The sequence below is a fragment of the Calidris pugnax genome, unplaced genomic scaffold (genome assembly GCF_001431845.1).
Source record: "Calidris pugnax isolate Ruff unplaced genomic scaffold, ASM143184v1 scaffold188, whole genome shotgun sequence".
Lineage (NCBI taxonomy): Eukaryota > Metazoa > Chordata > Aves > Charadriiformes > Scolopacidae > Calidris > Calidris pugnax.
This window is the reverse complement of record NW_015091257.1, coordinates 14,012,899-14,032,127: the sequence shown is the minus strand read 5'-3', so window position 1 is coordinate 14,032,127 and position 19,229 is coordinate 14,012,899. Positions and strand designations below refer to the sequence as shown.

The 19,229-nt window shown below is 39.3% G+C and overlaps 1 protein-coding gene across 5 annotated transcripts in view; it reads left to right on the top strand.

The window, feature by feature from the left end:
* Window positions 1-19,229, top strand: part of SCML2 (sex comb on midleg-like 2 (Drosophila)) — a 72,571-nt gene that overhangs the window by 1,322 nt on the left and 52,020 nt on the right. For 3 of the 5 annotated variants that reach the window (XM_014960465.1, XM_014960463.1, XM_014960460.1), the window contains exons 2-3: window positions 12,987-13,095; window positions 19,081-19,149. In XM_014960465.1, coding sequence (XP_014815951.1) covers window positions 13,074-13,095; window positions 19,081-19,149 — 91 coding nt within the window. In that variant the 5' untranslated portion in view covers window positions 12,987-13,073. Of the gene's footprint in view, window positions 1-9,941; window positions 10,143-12,986; window positions 13,096-19,080; window positions 19,150-19,229 lie in introns of those variants that run through there. The other 2 variants (XM_014960461.1, XM_014960464.1) reach the window with 2 other exon arrangements.

The following is a 19,229-nucleotide window of genomic DNA, read 5'->3' as shown; positions in this document are numbered from 1 at the left end:
GGGGGGGGGGTTCGTCTTCTCCGGGGGTCCCAAAAAAGTAGTTTTAAGCGTGCACGGAGAAGTTCTGTTCTTACAAGCGGCGCTCGGCGCCGCTGCCTTCGGCCACTGGGACAAACGGCAAAGCAGATTGCAGCGCTGTTAAATTAATAGTAATTAAATTAATATTCAAGTTGAATTTTATGCTTGGGGTGTTCTTCAGCAATAGGCACTGGGAGTGTTTTTAAAAATTTCGAAGTAGTTACTTCCTGCAATTTGAAGACCTTCCCTACAGTTATTTTCCATTTTTCACCGATTAATTAGGTTGCAGGATAAATAATCCTAAAGCCTAAAAGGTTTAACGATGAGGTGAGACACCGATATCTTAGTGAGTTATAATGATGTAAACCTCACTTGTGATGCGTGCGTGTTCTGAGTAATGTAGACTTGGTGATTAGAACTTAAAAAGCATGGACTTCGTAGATTTGACATCAGCTTTTCCGAGTGTCCCGTGTCTGACTTGTAAACAGCTCTTCAGGTTTGACTGGTTACAAATTTTTTTATTATTCAGAGTAGCGGTCTTAAACCTTTGGATTTTTAAATATATATATATATTTTTCATAATTGCACCTCGCTCTTTGGAAGCAGCAGAGAAAAGCAGTCGGTGAGGTGGTCGCGCAGGGTCGGTAACATGCAGGAAGGTATTCACTGAATTACAGTTATGTTTGTAGCCCTCACATTAATATTGGGTAATAAATATCGATGGCGTTGTGGCGTGCCGATTCTCCACGGACCACCATCAAGTGCTGCTCGGACCGGGGCAACCCACAGCCCACGTGAGCGGGCTCGCTGGTGGCACGTCCGGGGAAATTACTCGTACAACCAGGCTGTGTGCTTGGGGGCAGGGGGAGCTAGTTATCTCCCTTAGGGTGTCATAAAACTTAAGTGCTATTTAAGGATGATATGACTTGAATTGATGTAAAGGAAAAGTACATTGAAGATACTGCTGTTGCTACTTTATGGAAGTTTCAGGAGGAAGTGGGGAAGAGTATATGGTAAAACCGAAGCCGAGACCTGGAAGTACTTGTATGGCTTTTAACTCCAATGTAGTCTGCCTTTGAATACAAAAGTATGTTTACTGATTTTGTTAGCTGACGGAGTTGATGCTCTAGTTTTCTATTTGGTGCAAATACATAGTAATATTTGTTTAATAATGTAATAATATTTGCGTATCTTTCAGGTTGCTTGGTATTATCTATTTTCACGGTAATATTCAGATTTGGAAAAAAACAAATACTAGCTATTGATTACATGTTACAGCTGCAAGTATAAACTACTTTAACCTTAATTAGACGCCATGTAGATAGACAAATGTGACTGGCTCTAATTCGGTTGTTCTTAAAATTTGGTCCTATGTTAAGCTTTTATCTTGATGTTTCAGGGAAGAAGCAATGACAGTCCTTTAAAGTACGTTTGCTGTGATTTTGTATATTCTTACTTTGAATGTACAGATGCCTATTTTGTTGTTGTTTTGTTTCTTTGCTGTGGCTGTCCTTGCTGCGTCCAGCTCCTGTGCTCTGGTAAGGCAGAGGCATTGTTTTCTGGAATAGCTGCTTTGCTTCAAAAGAGGCATTGAAGAGTAGCGTTTCCTTTATAAAACCAAGTGTAATTTTGTTTTCACCAGAGTGAAATTTGTACCACTGAGAAAGCATTAATTCCAGTATCTGTCTAAAAGTTGCGTGTGTAAAACAACAACGCAGCTTTACTTAAGAAGAGAGAATGTGAAAAAAGCTTGAAGCAAATTTAGGTAGGTCCTTCTGCCCTTTGTACATGGGTGTCTTTTTCTCGTGATTTTGTCTCCTTGTTTTCTTACTGTTCCAGTTGGATCGTTAGCTGTGTGAGCTGTATTTACTCCCTTTACTGTTGCAGTTGATCCGTAATGGAATGGATGTACAGGGAGAAATGATGACTGCAGTAAAGATTCCTTGATATTAAATGGCATCACTAACAGGAAACAACATTTGTCATTAACTGTCCAGGACACTGCAGCTGGTTTTCTTGCTTGTCTGGGTACACTACCTCAAACAAGGATGGGTGAAATACGCAGTTATTCTTGCCTGTTTTAAGATAATATTTGAAAAATGTATTCAACATTCTACTGTAATATTTTTTAAGTATAAATATAAAACGAATTACAGGTAGAGACCGGGTTGCTACTTCAAGGAGTCTGCACAAGGGAGGTTGTTAACCAACTTCTTGACCTCTTCACATTTAAAGTTTTTTTGATTCCCTTTGAAAGAAATAGCCTTAGGCACTCAGCCTTAGTGCTGATTGCTTCTTCCAGAGATTAAAATCTTAAATGTAAAAGACTATGCCCGTTTGTGTTCTCTAAAGTGTAAGACATGAAACGTTAGTGGCCCAGAACCCTGACTTTTTCTAGCGTGTGGGAAAATCCAGAAAATCCTGTATAAAGTTGATGAGGCTCAATAGAGCAGTTTGTAAATATGAAGCAATGGAAAAGTTAAATGGAGAATTACTTGTGCTTGAATGTTACAGGTGTTTCATTACAGGTAGTGGTCCTGGTATTTTTGCAAATATTTCTGATGGATTTGCAGTTTGGCTCAATGTAATTTGAAGTCCCAGAATATATATTAATATTTAATATTTATTCTGATACTATTTGTTGAATGATTCTTTTTTTACTCTGGTTTGTGTTTTGGTACGTGAGAGTGTTTTTACTAGTACAATTTATACGGCTTCTTTGAAGACTTCTTTTAAGGTCCAAGTGTTCTGTAATTTGGTGGTATCTTGATGTGGTAGGAAGCTTTAATACGGCAGTTGAGTTTATTTTTGCATTGCAGTGGTGACTGATAGTGGTGAAGTAAACATGGTGTGTGTGAACAGCTTTACTTGTGATGTCTCCACTAAGTGGAGAGACAATTCAAGTGCTTGAGGTAAAGCCTCTAAAAAACTGAAGCAGTTAAGTTGTTAAGTGAGTTGTATTTCTGTGCGAATACCATTTTTGTACCTTCACGTACCTGCCAGCTTACTTGACCTGCCTGGGCAATGTGTATCCAGCTCCTGCCACCCCCTGCTCCTGCAGTAGTGCTGGTCCTGGAGCAGCAATGCTGCCCCTTGCTCCTGGGAGCAGCAAGAGAGGATTTGGTGAGTGATCAGCTCGGTGTGTAAACTCCTCACATTGCCTAAAACCTCTATCCCATATTGGTGCTTTCTCCAAGACCTGTTGTCTTCTGGGATGGGCAAGGGGGGGTTGCAGGAGTGGAGGAGTGGCTTCAGGTATCTGAGACAACAGTGAGCAAGTTCCCCTTTTACCTGGAGCAGATGAATGCATGAAGAATAACCAATGCATAAATGGTGATGATGACCCTCAGAGGTACTTGTATCTATCTCTTCCTTGTTAGTCTTTCTGCTTGGTCAACAAGGACATAGATAGGGCGGAAAGTCAGGAACTGCATCAAAGCCATTCAGAAAGCAGCATCTGTCTTAATAAGCCACCTCGTCTCTTTCATTTGGGCTTGCTCTGATGCTTTCTCTCATATACAGTGGACACTGAGCACAGGTATATACAGGTAGACCATTTGTAGGAGGGGGGGTGTGCTGTCTCCTACCCTTAACAAGTGTCCTCCCAGGATCCCTGTCACACAAAGTAACAGGTTTAGTTTCAAAGTCCTTGGAATTGGACCAAAAATCCATTTTTTTCTTATCTTAGATCTAAATGAATTGAAGAAGTATACACTTCTTCTTTGTGATGGTAAATTACATGCCTCTCACATTTCAGCAATGTAGATTCAAGACTGATTCATAAATCTGGACTTTAACAGATGTTTGCTTTATGGGTAGTGGTTGATCATTTTGGACCCAATTGGTGCAATACTAAGTGTGTGCTTATTATGGGTCTTCCATGTGCTCTCTTCTTGCCTTTCTGAATTACTTGTAGAGCCTAATATCAAAGTCTTTATGAAATACTAAAACCGTTAATAGAATTTTAGTGCTCTTCCATTTGTTTTAGCAGGGGGATAGCCTTCTGCTCCACAGGGAAGATGCTGTCTAGATATCTTACATCTAAACAAATCCTAAAGTACTTTTTCTTTTTTGGATTTGTTGGAATAATGCTGTATGCTGCTGAAGTATGAACAGTGCTTTTACTCATAAATGATGTGGTTTCTGTGCAGCTCCCCATTTGTATGTTGTCATCTAAAACCAAGCAAGACATTGCATTAAAGGTAGATGTCCTGGTTAAATAATTCAACTCTAGGCTTCACAAATTGGGTCAAATTCTATTTAAGATACCAAGGGAGTTCAGTCTTTTCATGAAAGGTGCAAACTTCTTTGATGGAAATCTAAGTCTGTTGTCTTCTCAAGGTAATATGATACCCCTTTTAGCGTAGGGCAAAGACGAGGTTGAGCCTTTCATCATCTCTAGCATCCATTAGTTCAGGGAGCATCTGAAGTTTATAAAAGCTGCAAGAGGGTAGCACCATTTTAATGAGGTGCATACCTAAAATGAAGCATGTTACCATTATTTATGTACTGCATGGAATCTATCAGAGATTAATGCAGGAAGGCTCAGTGGAAGGAGTGCAATTCTTCGGGCACTTTTAAAAGCCCATTTAAAAAGCACGGTTTGTAAAAATGAGTTGTGTACATGGAGGAATGTGGAAGGGTATCAGAGCTGCTAAATTTGGTGGAACTCCTTATTGTCGCTATCGTCTGTCAGGGGCTCAGAGATTAAAAGGGCTGTGGCATGTTTGATGGCAACGCTCATACCAAATCTCTTTTATGTGTACCCTGCACTGGAATGCTCGAAAGAGGCAGACAGGGGTTTTCTGGAACAGTCAGAAGATATGTGCTGGATTTAGTCATGAAATAAATAGTGTTACTATTAGCTGGAAAACTTCGCGTGTGGCGTATAGTTTTGGGGGTTTTTTTTTGACTTGTTATAGGAAAATGCTACCTAGGTCCTTGTCTGAATATTCTCCAATGCTCGATGGTGTTAGCACTGGGTGGAGGAGGGAGGTGGGGATGGCCTCCAGAAAGGTGAAGCAGTAGAAAGGGCGATGCTCTGCCTCTGTCATGGGCTGGAGTGGCACACAGCCAGTGATAGCTGTGCTGAGGAAGAGGTGGAGGAGGTAGCCCCGTTACAGCCTGCTTCACCTGTGGTTTTTTTATAATCAGAAAGTTGTCCCGGGAAGTGGGAAAGAGAGATACGGATTTGCTGTGGATGTTCCTGATGCTTTGGGTCTTCACCTTCTTTAATTGATGAAGGGTGCAGCAAATGCTACTGCTGAGTATTTGAAGCTCTCAAATGCTACTGCTGAGTATTTGCAGCTCTCTAGTCCTCTGAGCACTTAGGAGTTGTCTTTTCTGACCTGTGAGCACTTTGGTAGCTGCAGAAATGTCTAACAGTGGTGCTTACAAATGTTTGTCCAAATAGATGGGCAAATATTTTTGGGGGCATCTGCGTGAAGGATGACTTCTTTCCCCTGCGTAAGCAGATTAAAGAAAAAATATCCTTTTTAGTTAGAGAAATAAGAAGTTGGTGGAACAGCACAGCCATCAGTACCAGTAGCACAGGTGAGACCAGTGCGGGAATGCCGACATGCCTGGAGACTGCGAGCAGCTCTCTGGGGTTTTCTCCCTTCAGAAACATCCTCTGGAAGGGGGAGCTATCAGGAAATGGCTTAAGGGTTTATTTAGTTCTGGTTGGTTTGGTTTTGTGTCCCTGATTAGACACCGGTTACATGGGACCAATGTAGTTGTCTCATTGTATAAGCCAGGATCCAGCGTGGAGCGTTGGAGCAGCAGATAGACGTGGTGGGGCAAGTTCTGTCTTTGTTAATATACAGTGGCAGGGAGTCCCAGCCAGCATTATGTTGTTCATATTCTCCAGTGGGGAGAGAGAAACAGATACTTGAAACACTGGATGAGGATGGTGGCAGAAGTGTGTTGCTGCTGGCATTGAGTACAAGTAATTGTACAAGTATTGAGGCAAGCGTGTTGCTCTCAAACGAGCTGCCTCCTCCTGGGGTGCTGGCAGCAGACTGAGCCTATGCAGAAGTGTCCCAAGACTGTTCTCTATACTTTCAGTGAAAATAAAAAAATAAAAATTATGCACTCTATTTGACTTTCATAGATTTCTGTGTCAGACTAAAGGTGTTTGCGTTTCTGTAGATGCTCTGTTGGATGAACAAAAAATTTGGACCACAGGGATGGATTTGCCAGCTATGAAATACGTGGCTACAGCTCTGTTAGATCATATCTGAACCGAGCTTCCACAGTCCTTTTCAAGTTTAGAGGCGATGTAGGTGGGAGGAAGCCAAAGTTGCTGAAGAGGTTGTAAAATCCCTTTTCCACCATCCCTCCTCTGCTTGTCTTTCTCCCCCTCGTCCACTTGTGTACACATACTCCCTGACTGCTGCTTTTAAAGCTGGTGGTACTCCTTGTTGTCTGCCAAAGACAAGCGCAGAAAAGCTCTATAGGGATCTCTAACATCTGGGCATCTCTTCCTGTGTTTGCAACCGCAATTTCTTTTCTCCCTTACCTGCTGTATTTGCACTGTGCTAAAAGTATGCTCGGTGCCTCACAGAACAAATAGTTCGAGAGCTCTCTTCTGTGTCAAGAGAAGCAGAGGAGATGTATCTGAGTGTAGAAAGGATTTCATGCAGGTATGTAGCTTTTAGCCACTGCTAACCATCCAAAACGGTTGGTTTTTTTTTTTTTTTGGTGCATAATTTAATTACTTTGCTTTGTGAAAGAAATTTAAGTTAGGCATTTGAACAAAGCCAGGTTGAATAATGATGATGAATGTTTTCAGGAAGAGTACTCCAGGCTTGAAGGGGAAAGTGGAAAACAGCACAGGGATTGAGTGAGCTGAATTCACCAAAATATTTAAACAATTTGTCGAACTCTTGTGCTACTGTAAATAAGTACTAGTAAACTACTAAAACTGGCAGTTTTACTTAAGATATGTAAGCGCTGCAAGCTATATTTTTGATTTATTTGAATATAACGTTAAAATAACCTTTCATGTGGGAAGACTGGCATTTTAAGAATATTTAAAGCTGTTAATGGCCAGTCAGCCGCTTTGCTGAACTGCTGACTTCACACATACCATTTCCTTTTTCAGGTTTTTACAACCCCACATCTTCTGACTTTTAAAGCAGGATGAGGAGGGAGGGAAAGAGGAGAAAAGCTATTTTTATTTTCCACTGGTAGCCATAGAGCAGCTCTAAACTTTAGTTTTTAAAATTACTTTTAAATTAGTAAATGTTGAATCTACATGACATAAATTGCTTCTGTTGCGTGTTGATAAAAGCTGTGCTGTTCAATTCAGAGACCTTACTTTTTGCTGTTCTCATTTATAAGTATTTATTTCTTGTTTCAGGAATTTTTAGGACAAATCTTTGGTCTAAACCTTGTTAATGTTGCTTTTAAAAATACACAATGCCTTGCTCTGTACTGAATAATACACTTCGTACGGTTTGAGAGTTCAGAGAGATTTTTGTAGTCTTGAAATGTATGACTTACTGTAATTACAGTTGCTCATATTCTAAAGCAGATCGTAAACTTACCTGGAGAGAGGGCAGAACATTTACAGGCAGTATTTTACTGCTGACAGCTTAAAAGTTTGTTTATGCTAATCACTTCATAAATAGTGAGCAGTGCAGTGTTGGTGACTTTCTGAGGAATTTTGCAAGTGCAGAAAACTTCGTCTTGATGTTAAGGCAAATGACATTACAAAATGATATTTGTAAAATATAAGTACCCACTCTTCCTTTAACAACTTAAGAAATATTCAAACCTAGTTGTAATAATACATGTGGCTAGCTAATATTTGCTTTTTTGAAAGCCCGTAAATTTGACAGAAGCCAATCTCTATTAGCTCTGTTTTTATCAACTAGAAGAGAAGATATTCAGATATATCAGCTCATTAAAAGTTCTGCTGTATGAAAACATGGAAGTTTAATTTCCTTTCCTTGGAAGAATCTCACTTTTTTTTTTTTTTTTTCCCTACAAAGAATGTGGACTAAAAGGATTCCAACTTGGATCAAATTTCTAAATTTCTTGTTAGAACACTGACTGATTACGTATTTCTGTGCATAAATGAAAGAAGACCTGATCTTTATGTTTCTTTTTGAAATCCTGTATGTGTAATGTTAAATAATAGTGATTTTATAGCTACAAAGCTTTTGTTACATTTTATAAACTTCTGATGCATTTGTGTAAGTTTTTTTTCCTCTTAGCCTTTGAGATCTTACTTTTCTGTAATGATGCCACAGTGTGCTCTTAAAAGGTGTAAACTGATTATCTCTATTACGGAAACAAGAAAGTATATGCTCTTGTGTCTTGAAGTATACTAAATGAATCTACATGCTGGGTAACTTGCTGGAAAGTAAATTTTCAGGTATTGGAGATTTGGAAATACTGCATTTTATAGAAATTTTATAGAAATACTCCTTTTAAGCCTTACTCACTTTATTTGCCCCTTAAAGACTTGTGAAACTGGTATGAAATGGGGTTTTTCTTTATGAGATAACGGAAGAATAGATTATTAGGTTTAAAAACAGGTATTCTAGATTTGTGAAGGATAACTTTGAAGGAATGCAGCTAAGTCACACTTGTGGTGGAAGCAACTGGTGCCCGTAGGTACACGTTACCCATACGTGGAAGCTGGAGTGGGAACTGTGGCTGCCAGACTGTGTGTCAGTCCTCGGAGGAGGCCATGCAGGTCCTTTCCTTGAAGGGCTCTCTGCAGTGTTGGCTGTAACAAACAGCAAGAAGGGAGCGTGGTGGTACTGGCCAGCGATTGTAAACTGATGTCTCTTACAAACGCTGGTGGTGAAAGCCAATGTAGGACTTGTACACACAAAAGAGTGTTTCTTTGTTTACATTGTGCTTATTTTCTGTCTATAACTGGTTTTGCTGTTCAAACTATACATAATTCTTTTCCCCTTTGTATATGGAAATTTGATCTGGAAGCATTTGTAGAAGAAAAAGAGTGAAGAACGAGAGGGGCAAGTATAACTCATTCAGATTGAGCCTAAAAAAACGTCTGCCTGTATTTCAAGCTAAAATTAAGAAGAACTTAATGCTTCAAAGTGGATGTTTTGTTAGATTCCTCTTCTGTGCTATGTATCTGTATAATAAAAGAACAGCCTAAGTCCTTATCCATCAGAGACTGCCCATTGATGACTGTTTCTTCCACCCCTTGAGGGTGGCAGTGATGAGGTCTGAGTTACTGCATTTATACCAGTGGTGGGGCCAAAAAGCTACCAGGCTCTGAAATTGGTATTAGTGTCTTACCTCTGAGAATGAGGTGCAGAGTCATTGACAGAAAAAACTTAACCTTTTCCATGGGGACTAAGCCCACAATCTACTGGTTGCTTAGGCTTATTTTAGATGTTATATTTATCTCTGTAATTCTGTGCTATGTATTTTTATGAGTGGGCACGCTGTCAAGATAAACGTGCGCTGCGAAGCCTTAAATATGCATGACTTTTTTCAGGACATGCAGCTTACAGTGAGAAGGATAATGGAGATGTGTAGAAAGCAAAACAGAGGATGATTTTGACGTTTTCTGTAGAATACTAGCTTCTTTGAAATGCAGCAATACATGTCCTTTGAGAAATTCCTTCAAAATGAGAAGAGCAAAGTTAGACAGGAAAAACGTTTTTCATCCTGTTTTCTGACACGTAGTATTATGTAGTAGCAGCACAGAGAAGGTGAAGGTTTAGGCTTGTCTACTAATACGCTCCTTTCTGACAAAGGGCTGTCACGGTGGGAGGTGGCTAGTAGAAGTGATCTGGGGATTAACAATAAAAACTTCAGCAAGGCATTAAAGGCAGATGAATGCTTTCCATCTGATTTTTTAAAAAAACTGATGTAAGGGACACTAATCAGAGAAGGAATAAAACTCAGTTTACAGGATGAATTGAGATGTAAATGATGCAAATAACACACTTCATGAGCGTGGAGATACTCCGCGGCTCTTTAAATTGAAGATATTTTGATGATGAATCCAATGTTATCCTAGGTTCATAGATTTTTTTTTTTTTTTTCCTTGGTGTTTTCAGTTTCCTTAATTTACAGCAAACAGTTTCTCACTGGTGTCCTGTATGGATTCTGAACTGCCATTCTCTAAATCCGTGAGTTTTGGCCATTTTCTGTGTATGACTGACAATCACTATGCTTAGCTTGGTCTTTATAACTTTGGTTTTTGTTCTGCCGCTTTGTGCACCCTAAGGCCCTTATGCTTCAGCCTTGCCATTGCATTTCTTTGTTTGTTTATATATTTCTGACCTTGTTTTGTTTCATTTTTCCCCTTGGTTTCTAAAAGCTGATAGATTAATTTCTTAACCCCAGCTTTCTGTATCACTCACTTGCCTTGCTTGCTGAGGTGCAGGTACAAGAACGCCTTGAGCTCTGTCCTTTCTATGAAAATTTGCCACAATATCCCTGGAAGTTTCTCCCCTGTGTTTGCTAGTGGTTTTCTTCCCTGCTGTGGGTTGAACCAGGCTGGTGATGGTGAGTGCATCAGTGAGGACTCTGTCTTGGTTAGTAGAGGACATTAACTGCCTTGCTTATGGTTTGCCACTTAATGATGTGAGGCCATGGAAAGCTGTTCCTAGGACTGCCCCTGCAAAAGAAGATACGCTTTATTTCAGACTGACCCCACTTTTTTTTTTTTTTTTTTTTTTTTTTGGAGATAACTGTTTTTCATTTTGGTATAATTCAGCAGCATGTAGTGGTTGCTAGAGGCTCAGAAATACCATTCTTCAATGTTTTCTGTGACAAACAGTGCTTTCTACAAGCTAATTTAATAAGCAGCTCTAAATTGAATACTTAGGTGTGACTGTGTTTTAAGTAGCACCTCTTCGAAATAGTAATATATTGTATTCCTGCAGCTGGGTTTTTTCAGATTGACCCCTTTTTTTTTTTTTTTTTTTTTTTTTTTTGGAGATAACTGTTTTTCATTTTGGTATAATTCAGCAGCATGTAGTGGTTGCTAGAGGCTCAGAAATACCATTCTTCAATGTTTTCTGTGACAAACAGTGCTTTCTACAAGCTAATTTAATAAGCAGCTCTAAATTGAATACTTAGGTGTGACTGTGTTTTAAGTAGCACCTCTTCGAAATAGTAATATATTGTATTCCTGCAGCTGGGTTTGTCTCATTTCGAACAGGGCTTTCAGAACTTCCAGTTGTCTTATATTTTTAACAGGCTGGTGGGCATGCTGTAAAATCGCCTATCTGGTACAACACAAGCTAATGAAAAGCTGGAATCCTTTTTATGTTCTGACAGACGCTCCGGTTGTGCTAAACTTGATGACTATCACTGCGGGGTTGGAATCTTTATTACTGCACCAAGTGCAATCTGGTACTTGGAACAAAAAGATAAAAACCATGCACTGTTTTAAAGTAATCTGTAAAAACAGTTACTTTGACTCTGCATCACCTTTCACGATTTATTACTTGCAGCGGAAAAGCTTTGAATTTTTGGGGGAGTCTACGAAAGTATCAAGTATTTCAAATTTATTTGATGGCTTAAAAGGATTTCTGTTCTTAATCCTGATGACCACTTACGCTATGAATGCTATTGTGTAGCAAAACCTGCTTATTTTATGGTAGTATTCAGTTTTATTTATTACTGCTTTCAAGTCTCAATCTTGAGAGTTTTTGTAATAACTGTCCAGCATGTTCACACACGGCACGCACGCACTAAATGAATTCTTCAGTCACTGGCATTTTTAAAACCATATTTAATTAGCTTTAGCCATGGGACTTGCACTGTATGAAGTTTTCATCATGCAATCCATCACCATAGTGTGCAATCTCCTTGAAGTTTCACTGAAATATCACAGTTTCAGGAAAATACTCAGCTGTATGATGCTTCTTTTGTTACATGTGATATGTATGTGTAATTTTATTATTTTTTAGCATGTGAGTATAAAATTCAAGAAATTGATAGATAACTTGCTTTTCAACTATTGTTCCTTTTATGTAACACTGGAAAGGTGTAGCTTCTAGAAATATTATCTCTGGCAAAATTAATCTTGGAACAAGTATGCACGTGTTTACATTTTTAAAAAACTCTAAAACTTTTGATAATGTCAACTTTAACCTTACAGAAGTTTCTTGAAAGGAAGTGATCAAAGAAGATAATTCAGAAATTTGAATGTATTTTTACCCATCATTACTTGAACAGTTAATGGAAAAGGGTAATAAACTTGCTGGCTTTGTTGCTTCGAAAGCTTTGCCAGAAAGCTTCAAATGAGTTTGGCTTGAATTGAACACAGTCTCAAAGTTCAAAAAATCTAGATGCTGGAGAAGAAAATCACAGTAACACACACACAAGTTTGGTTTTGTTGTTTTACAGTAGTTTAACCAATTTGGCCCTTCTAGTTTCTAAACTGTACAAGAACATGACTTGCTGCATTCATCTGCAGTTAACGTTTCCCTAACAGGTTCTCTGTGCTCTGTTACAAGTTGTAGAGGGAAGGGGTATCAGTGAGCACTTGGGCCTTTGTGTGGATTTCTTACATCAGTGTTTTGTTTCCTCCTTCCACTGTGGTTGTGCAAGATAAAGTGTGTTTTACCCAAAGATATTTAAATTGATGATTGTTTGACTATCTGCAAGTGAGGCAGGATGAGTGGGTTAGGCATAAAAGTCTTTCTTCCATTTTTCAGTGATGCGTGTTGGGGAAAAAAGAGAATAAAGCACGTTTCTTTGTACTAGAAATCCAGAGAAAATGCAAATTGTTATACAATGAACTGTCTAAAACAATGAAATACAAGTTTGGGTTCTGTACCCTTGCTACTTTGATACATCCGTTGTTTACACACTGTTCTTCCACACATAGTTTCTTAAACATTTGCAGCTTAAGGACAGCAACTTAATTATATACTAACACACAAAAAAATTCCTCCTTTCCAAAAAAAGAAAACCCCAACAACAACCTCCCCCCTAACTTGTTGTATTACTACTCCACAGGAAACTGTTGTGCTGAAAGGAAGAATTAACTGGTCTTTCAACTTCAGCCTTTTTATTGTGAGAAGGAAGATCACAGAAGTGTTACCATGGGGAGAACAACAGCTAAAGGTAAGGCCTGGTAGCTTTTATCCAAGAGGAAAGAAAATAGGGAACCTGTTAAACTCACTTGTTGAAGGTGGAGGGATATTGCTTGACAATTACTATGCTGTTAAATTAAAGAAGACAGTTTATGATATATACTGAATACAGGTACGTTCAAACTTTGCATTGTTTTAGAGTAAATATGCTAAATTTGGCTTATCCTGGAGTTCTGCAAGTTCAACCAAAGCAATTTTGTCCTGTGACAGCCTTGACATGGTTATCCTACTCTAAAATTGAATATGTCTAAGTGTAATATTAAATAAAATGTACTGCTTTGTTCTGTAAACTGGATATAATTTAGCAGGACAATAACTGAGTAGTACAAGGAAGCAAATTTTATCACAGCGGATGGTCTAAGCAGCTATCTCTGGAAGATAAAATGAAAATTTCTATAGAAGAAATTCATCAACAAATGCAGAGTATACTACGAAGGTGTGACTTCTGCTGTGCCACGTCTTCAGAAGTTACTTGTGAGTTGTGAGTTAAATGCTAAAATAAAGAGTGAGACTTAAGAAACAAGGGTGTTTGGGTTGGTGAAACAAAGAGAATGTGAAGAGAGAAAGACCCTCAGTCTGAAACCAGGTTGCTGCTACTTTTTAAAGCTTTCAGATGGGTAGTGTTCCCCCAGAAAAGGCTCCTAACACTTTTGTACTTTTCTTGAGCTTTCCACCTTCAGCCCAAGCTGCTTTATCTGCTTCTGTGCTCCCTTGGTAAATAATTGTCTTTTGCTATAATAGATTTTCTGTAATGGCAGGAGTCATCCATTTAATTGTTGCACCAAGAGTTTATGGAGGAAGTCTATCCCCTTCTCTTGTAGGTTTTCTGCATGCCTGTTTTGAATATACTGAAAGAGACATCCTATTCCAGGCAGATAAGATAAGAATCCCACTAGGCAAGCACAAAAAGAAGGGAAAGGAGACATTTCATAGTCTTGCCTTGGTATCTTCAACTGTGTGCACTGAGGCTTGGTGAAGGATAGCTAAAAGGTGCTCACAACCCTGTGTGGTAGGTAGTGAAGAAGTCCCCCTCCTGAGCAATGGTAAGTCTTGGGCTCATCTTAGTAAACTTCACTTGAGGGTGAGTAGCTGCATCGCCTGGGAAGAGCAAATACCCAAAGGTATTTCACGTCCATCAGGAAGAGACAAGGGGTTTCTTTGAGAAAAGTGGTCTCCTGCCATGTTTTGAACACCCGTCAGAGTTGAAGACTTTAAGATGGCTAAGAAGTAGCTGCAGAAATCTCAAAAGCATGACTGTGAACTGCTTATTCCCAACACTGGACAGCGAGCAAAAGCAAGTTTTAGAAGTTTACACATGTATGCTTCCCCACGTAAGACACCATTCTGTGGTAAAACCTAATGCTATCAAAAGATGTGATGCTTGCCAGCACGCAGACAAAGTAGTCATCTTCTGTATTGAAAGGTTAACTCTTCCCAGAAAGAAGTGTTGTGGCTTTTAAAAGCATCTCAGACAAGAAGCTGGAGTTCAGCATGGGAGTTTATGAGAGGAATTATACATTGGTCACCAGGATTATCTTTACCAGACCTTATATTCTAAAGGTGCCTTTCCCGACTGGTTGTTTTTAGGGGTTGTTTTTTTTTGGCATTCACAAGTCAGTCGAGATAGCTTTGTCTTTCTTCTTCCTTGTCTCTAATTTCTTGCATGATAGATGTGGTTGCTCTTGCCTGTCTTCTGTTGAGTAATCTTATCAGCAGAAGAATTCTGTGGTTACAGATAGGGTGGGAGTAATGTAAACACATGGAGTTTTGAATCAGTAAGCAGAAAGCACGATGTTAAATAATCTTACTCTAATCTTGTCTTGTAGATAGAGCTTTAGTTTATGAAGTGCACTGTAGAAAAACAGTTAGTGAACAATAGAATATGCTGCTTTTCTAATCTTAGTATATGCTGTATTCTAATCTTGCTACCTAGAAGAAAGCAATCTTTCATGGGGTTTTGAAAATAAGTATTTAGCCTGTATGTATTATAGACTAAATATATATATTTACATTGTGAATATATAAACCCTATATACTTATATGTATTATATATTTTGCAAACTTTCTTGGAAAATAGTATCCCATTCTTTGCTGTTGTTGTTTTGTTTTGTTTTTAAAAAAGAGCTGAATAGCATGTGATTAAGCCCAAAGTAGCAGCATTTCACTTTCATTTGTGTTTTGACAGAATGATCTAAAACATACTCTGTTTTATATTGGAAGGTAGACTGAAACTTGTCTCTTTAAAAATGGACTTCATGAATAGAGGAAGATAGATGACAAATTAAACTGACTTACTCTTTTTTGTCGCCATGATCTTCAAGACTCTAGAACTTTAAGTCTCTTCTCTCTCTAATGTATGAATAAAGTTCCCATTTTCAAGCCCACCTTTCAGGTTTCAAGGAATTAGTCATTGAATGTGGCTAAGTGAAGGAGATTAAAATGAAATACTCTTTGTACCCGTGGACGTATTTCCCTCTTTTATAACCTCATTTTTGAGGTTTGACCTCAAAGTTTGACCAAGCTGAGGGAGTCATCTTCCTCAGCCCAATGATTTGATCTAATAGTCTTCCATGTCATAATTCTGTTTTCCATGATGTTTTGAAACTAAATTTACTAGAAGTTAGGATGTCAAAATTTCAAATGTAGATTGGCAAGCATTTAAAAAAGAAAACCGAAAAGCAAAAAAAAAAAAAAACAACCCTGTATTTCATATTTATAAAACTGGGTAGATACAGGGTGTCTCATGTGAAAACAGGTTAGTAATTCTGGCTGCTAGTAACTTTACGTCTGCTTAGACAAAACACTCCAGCTTTGTAATGGTCTTCCCAGCATTGAAGGTTGGAATGCATAAAAGCAAGGGAAGCCTTTGAAAACAATCTGGTTTTTATTCAAACTTATTTTTGGCTGCTTCTGAATGTGCTGGGTGAGTTTTACGTGAGCGTTTTAAAGAGTAAATTTCTGGCCATCAAAAACAAGTGATAGTGACGATGCTCTGGGTTTATTATGAATGAAGATGCCTCCACCTCAAATTAAATAGATATTTAAATTGCTATTGAGGAATCCATTTCTTCTCATTAATGTCATCATCTCTTCTTGTTCTCATAGTTTTCTAATGACTGATGATAAGAAAAATGTGTTCCCGAGAGTGTTCCATTTCAGCGCTTGTATTTGCTGTAATATTTGTGAGATAGGCACTAAACCTAACTGGTACAGGAAATAAATAATTTGGGTGGTGGTTGTCAGTGAGAACTCATCTGGTGTCCAGGCAGCAGTTTTTCACATTCTTTCACCTGTTCTTCATGTCTCTCATCATGAAAGGCTGTAATCTTGTTTGAAGTCTGGCACTGTTGGGTAGATACTCTTTCATGACTCTGTCCTTTCAAGCTTTGGGTGTTCGCAGGAAGCAGTTATTAGTTTTCTTCTTCAATAAGTCTCTTATGTGGGACTCCATTGGATTTCCTCTTCGGAAATAAGTGGATCGGGAAGTTATCTATTCTGTAGGCTGGCAGCCTGATGTCTGCAACAGTCTCATGACTGTTTTTGGGAAAGCCTGACTAACTGACCTTAGAGAACGTGGCAGAAGGTGAGTTGGTTATTGCCACTGCCCCGGGAGAAAACTAGCTGGATTCGGTTCAATCCCAAAAAGGCTGAATGGAATATATTTTGATCTGTAGGAGGAAGAAGGTGAACGTTAGCCTGGTTCCTTGTCATTGTTACTGAACTAGTTCTAACACTATCCCTTCTCAGGTTCCCACTGAGTTGTTGTAAGGACCTGGGGTGTCCACTTGTGTGGGTTAAAGTCCTACTCCTGAGGAAGTACTGGGGTTAGAGCTCTGTGGGCACTAACCAGAAGCATTTCAGCAGGTCCGTCTGAAGTTGACCTCCACAAGGATTTTTTTTTTTGGGAACCTATCAAGTAGAGAATGATTCAAAGCAAACTTCTTCCAAAAGAAAGAGCATATTAAGTCAAGAAAGAAGATTGAGTCAAAGAATAAATATAGCATTTTATTTCCTTTTCAAAGGATCTGCGGTACTTGCCATATCTGCTTTAGGAGAAACAGGTGATACTTTTGCAGCATGTTTTGATCTGGTACTTACCTGTAGGTATATTTTCTAGGACTGTGGAATCTGGGTTATTCTTGGAAGGTGTCATAGCCCTGAGTACACTGGTAGGCTGTAATGTCTCTGACCAGCCCCACCTGGAGCCTCCCGCTACCCTGTCTAGGGCCCAGGACCCCATGTTACCCTCCCAGGCCATCAGCCCTGCCCCAGTGATGGCAGAACAGGGCTGGTCTCCAGCTCCCCACAGCCCTGCCCTGCCTGGATGTGGGTCCTGCCAAGCTGGGCCCACCCGTAGGCCCATAGTCCTGTCTCAGCCTCAACTTGTGGGCACCTGAGGATTCCCAGTGTTAGGGCTGCCCCTTGGGGTAGCTCCTGGTCAGGGTGGTGGTGGGGTGGCCCTGTCTGTGAGGCCCTGCCTGGCCGCCCCTGAAGGGTCCCTGGCCAGTGCTGTGCCCTGGCCAAAGGAGCACCACCTTACCCAGCACAGGGCCACGTGGGTGGCTTATCCTCTCCTCACTGACTGATGGGAGAGGACTTTGGGATTGGTGACTTTGCACTTGATGATCTGAAAGGTCCCTGCCAACCTAGATAATTCTGTGGCGGAAGATTGTCATGGTTCAGCCCTTGCTGTATGTGGTAATTTCTCAATAAATAATGAAGGAAGTGGGATGGAAATGATGAACATCACATGTTGCTGGTCAGTACTGTCTGTTTCAAGAAAAGTCTTTGAGAAAACACAGAAGAGAAACACTATTAAGGCTTAATCTTTGCTACAGAACAACTCATTGTATCTCAAGTGTTTCTGATCACCAAATACTTCTTATTCCAGGTTAGGAGTGTTTTTATTTCAAGTGCGAGCCAACTAATAGTTAAATACTTAAGTGCAAGCAAATGCAGGAGTCAACTAGCAACACAATCTTTTGGTACAAGTGAACCATCCCTTCTCCTGCAACAGTCCAGACCCAAGACTTGAATGGAGGCACACACCTTCCCAGAGGAGTGGCGCCATTCCTGGTGCCAAGATAGTTGCAAACGGAGAGAGTTATTCTGCCATGCAGAGCTTGATAACCTTTTAAATATGAAAATGTAGCTGCATTTTGGTTGCCAATGCAGTGTCATATTTGAATTGCGCTTGAGTCCATGAGTGGCAAAAGCAGGTCACCAAGCCAACATATTTTAAAGACTAAAAGGAAGGAGTGGAACTGGCTCCCTCAGTCTTCTTCATTCTAGCCTCCCAGTCCCCCTGGGTGTCTCTCATAAATGCTGAAATCTGACTAAAATAAGTATGACAGACTCCTTTCTGTATGTGTGTAGAGATGAATGATAGAGAAGGCAGGTTCTTCTGGATGATTTTTTTAAATAACTGACATATGCACAGAGATAGCTGCTTGCATTTGAGTATTCAAGAATTTAAATATAGAATGAAATCTTTAACTCAGAAGGGGGTTAAAGATGGGCTTGGGGTTTTTTCTTTTTTCTTTTTTTTTTTTTTAAGTTCATAGCAATCTAGACAAGATTTAAAAAGGCATCCAGTGATCTTGAGGGTCTCAGATTGCATGTAGGATGAGTAAAGCTGTTAAAAATTAGGATAGGGTTGCTCTTCATGGAGCTAATACTGTATTTTCTGCAACTAGATTTATGCTGATAATGTAATACAAAGTAGTCAAAAGCTCTGCTTTTTCATGCTGTACTTCTGAATATATTTTGAAAGAAAAATAGTGCAGTGATTAAATTTATAGTACAAATACCTTTTTCATTATGCGCAGAAATGAATAAAAGAAATTCAATATTTGGAACAAGACATTCTGTATAGTTTGAAAACATTTTATGTTATGCTGGACATCATTATGATGTGAATATTACATTTATTATGTAATGGAATCTTGTCTTTTAGATTCAAAGAATATTAAAAAAGAGAAAGATGGAAAGAATCAGCAGGCAAACAACCCGTCTTTAAAAAGTGGTAGGTATTGCAGCTGTCAGGTTTTTAGTTAAGGTACCCTAAAAGAAAAATGTGTTATTTGCATTGTGCTGTCTCCTGAG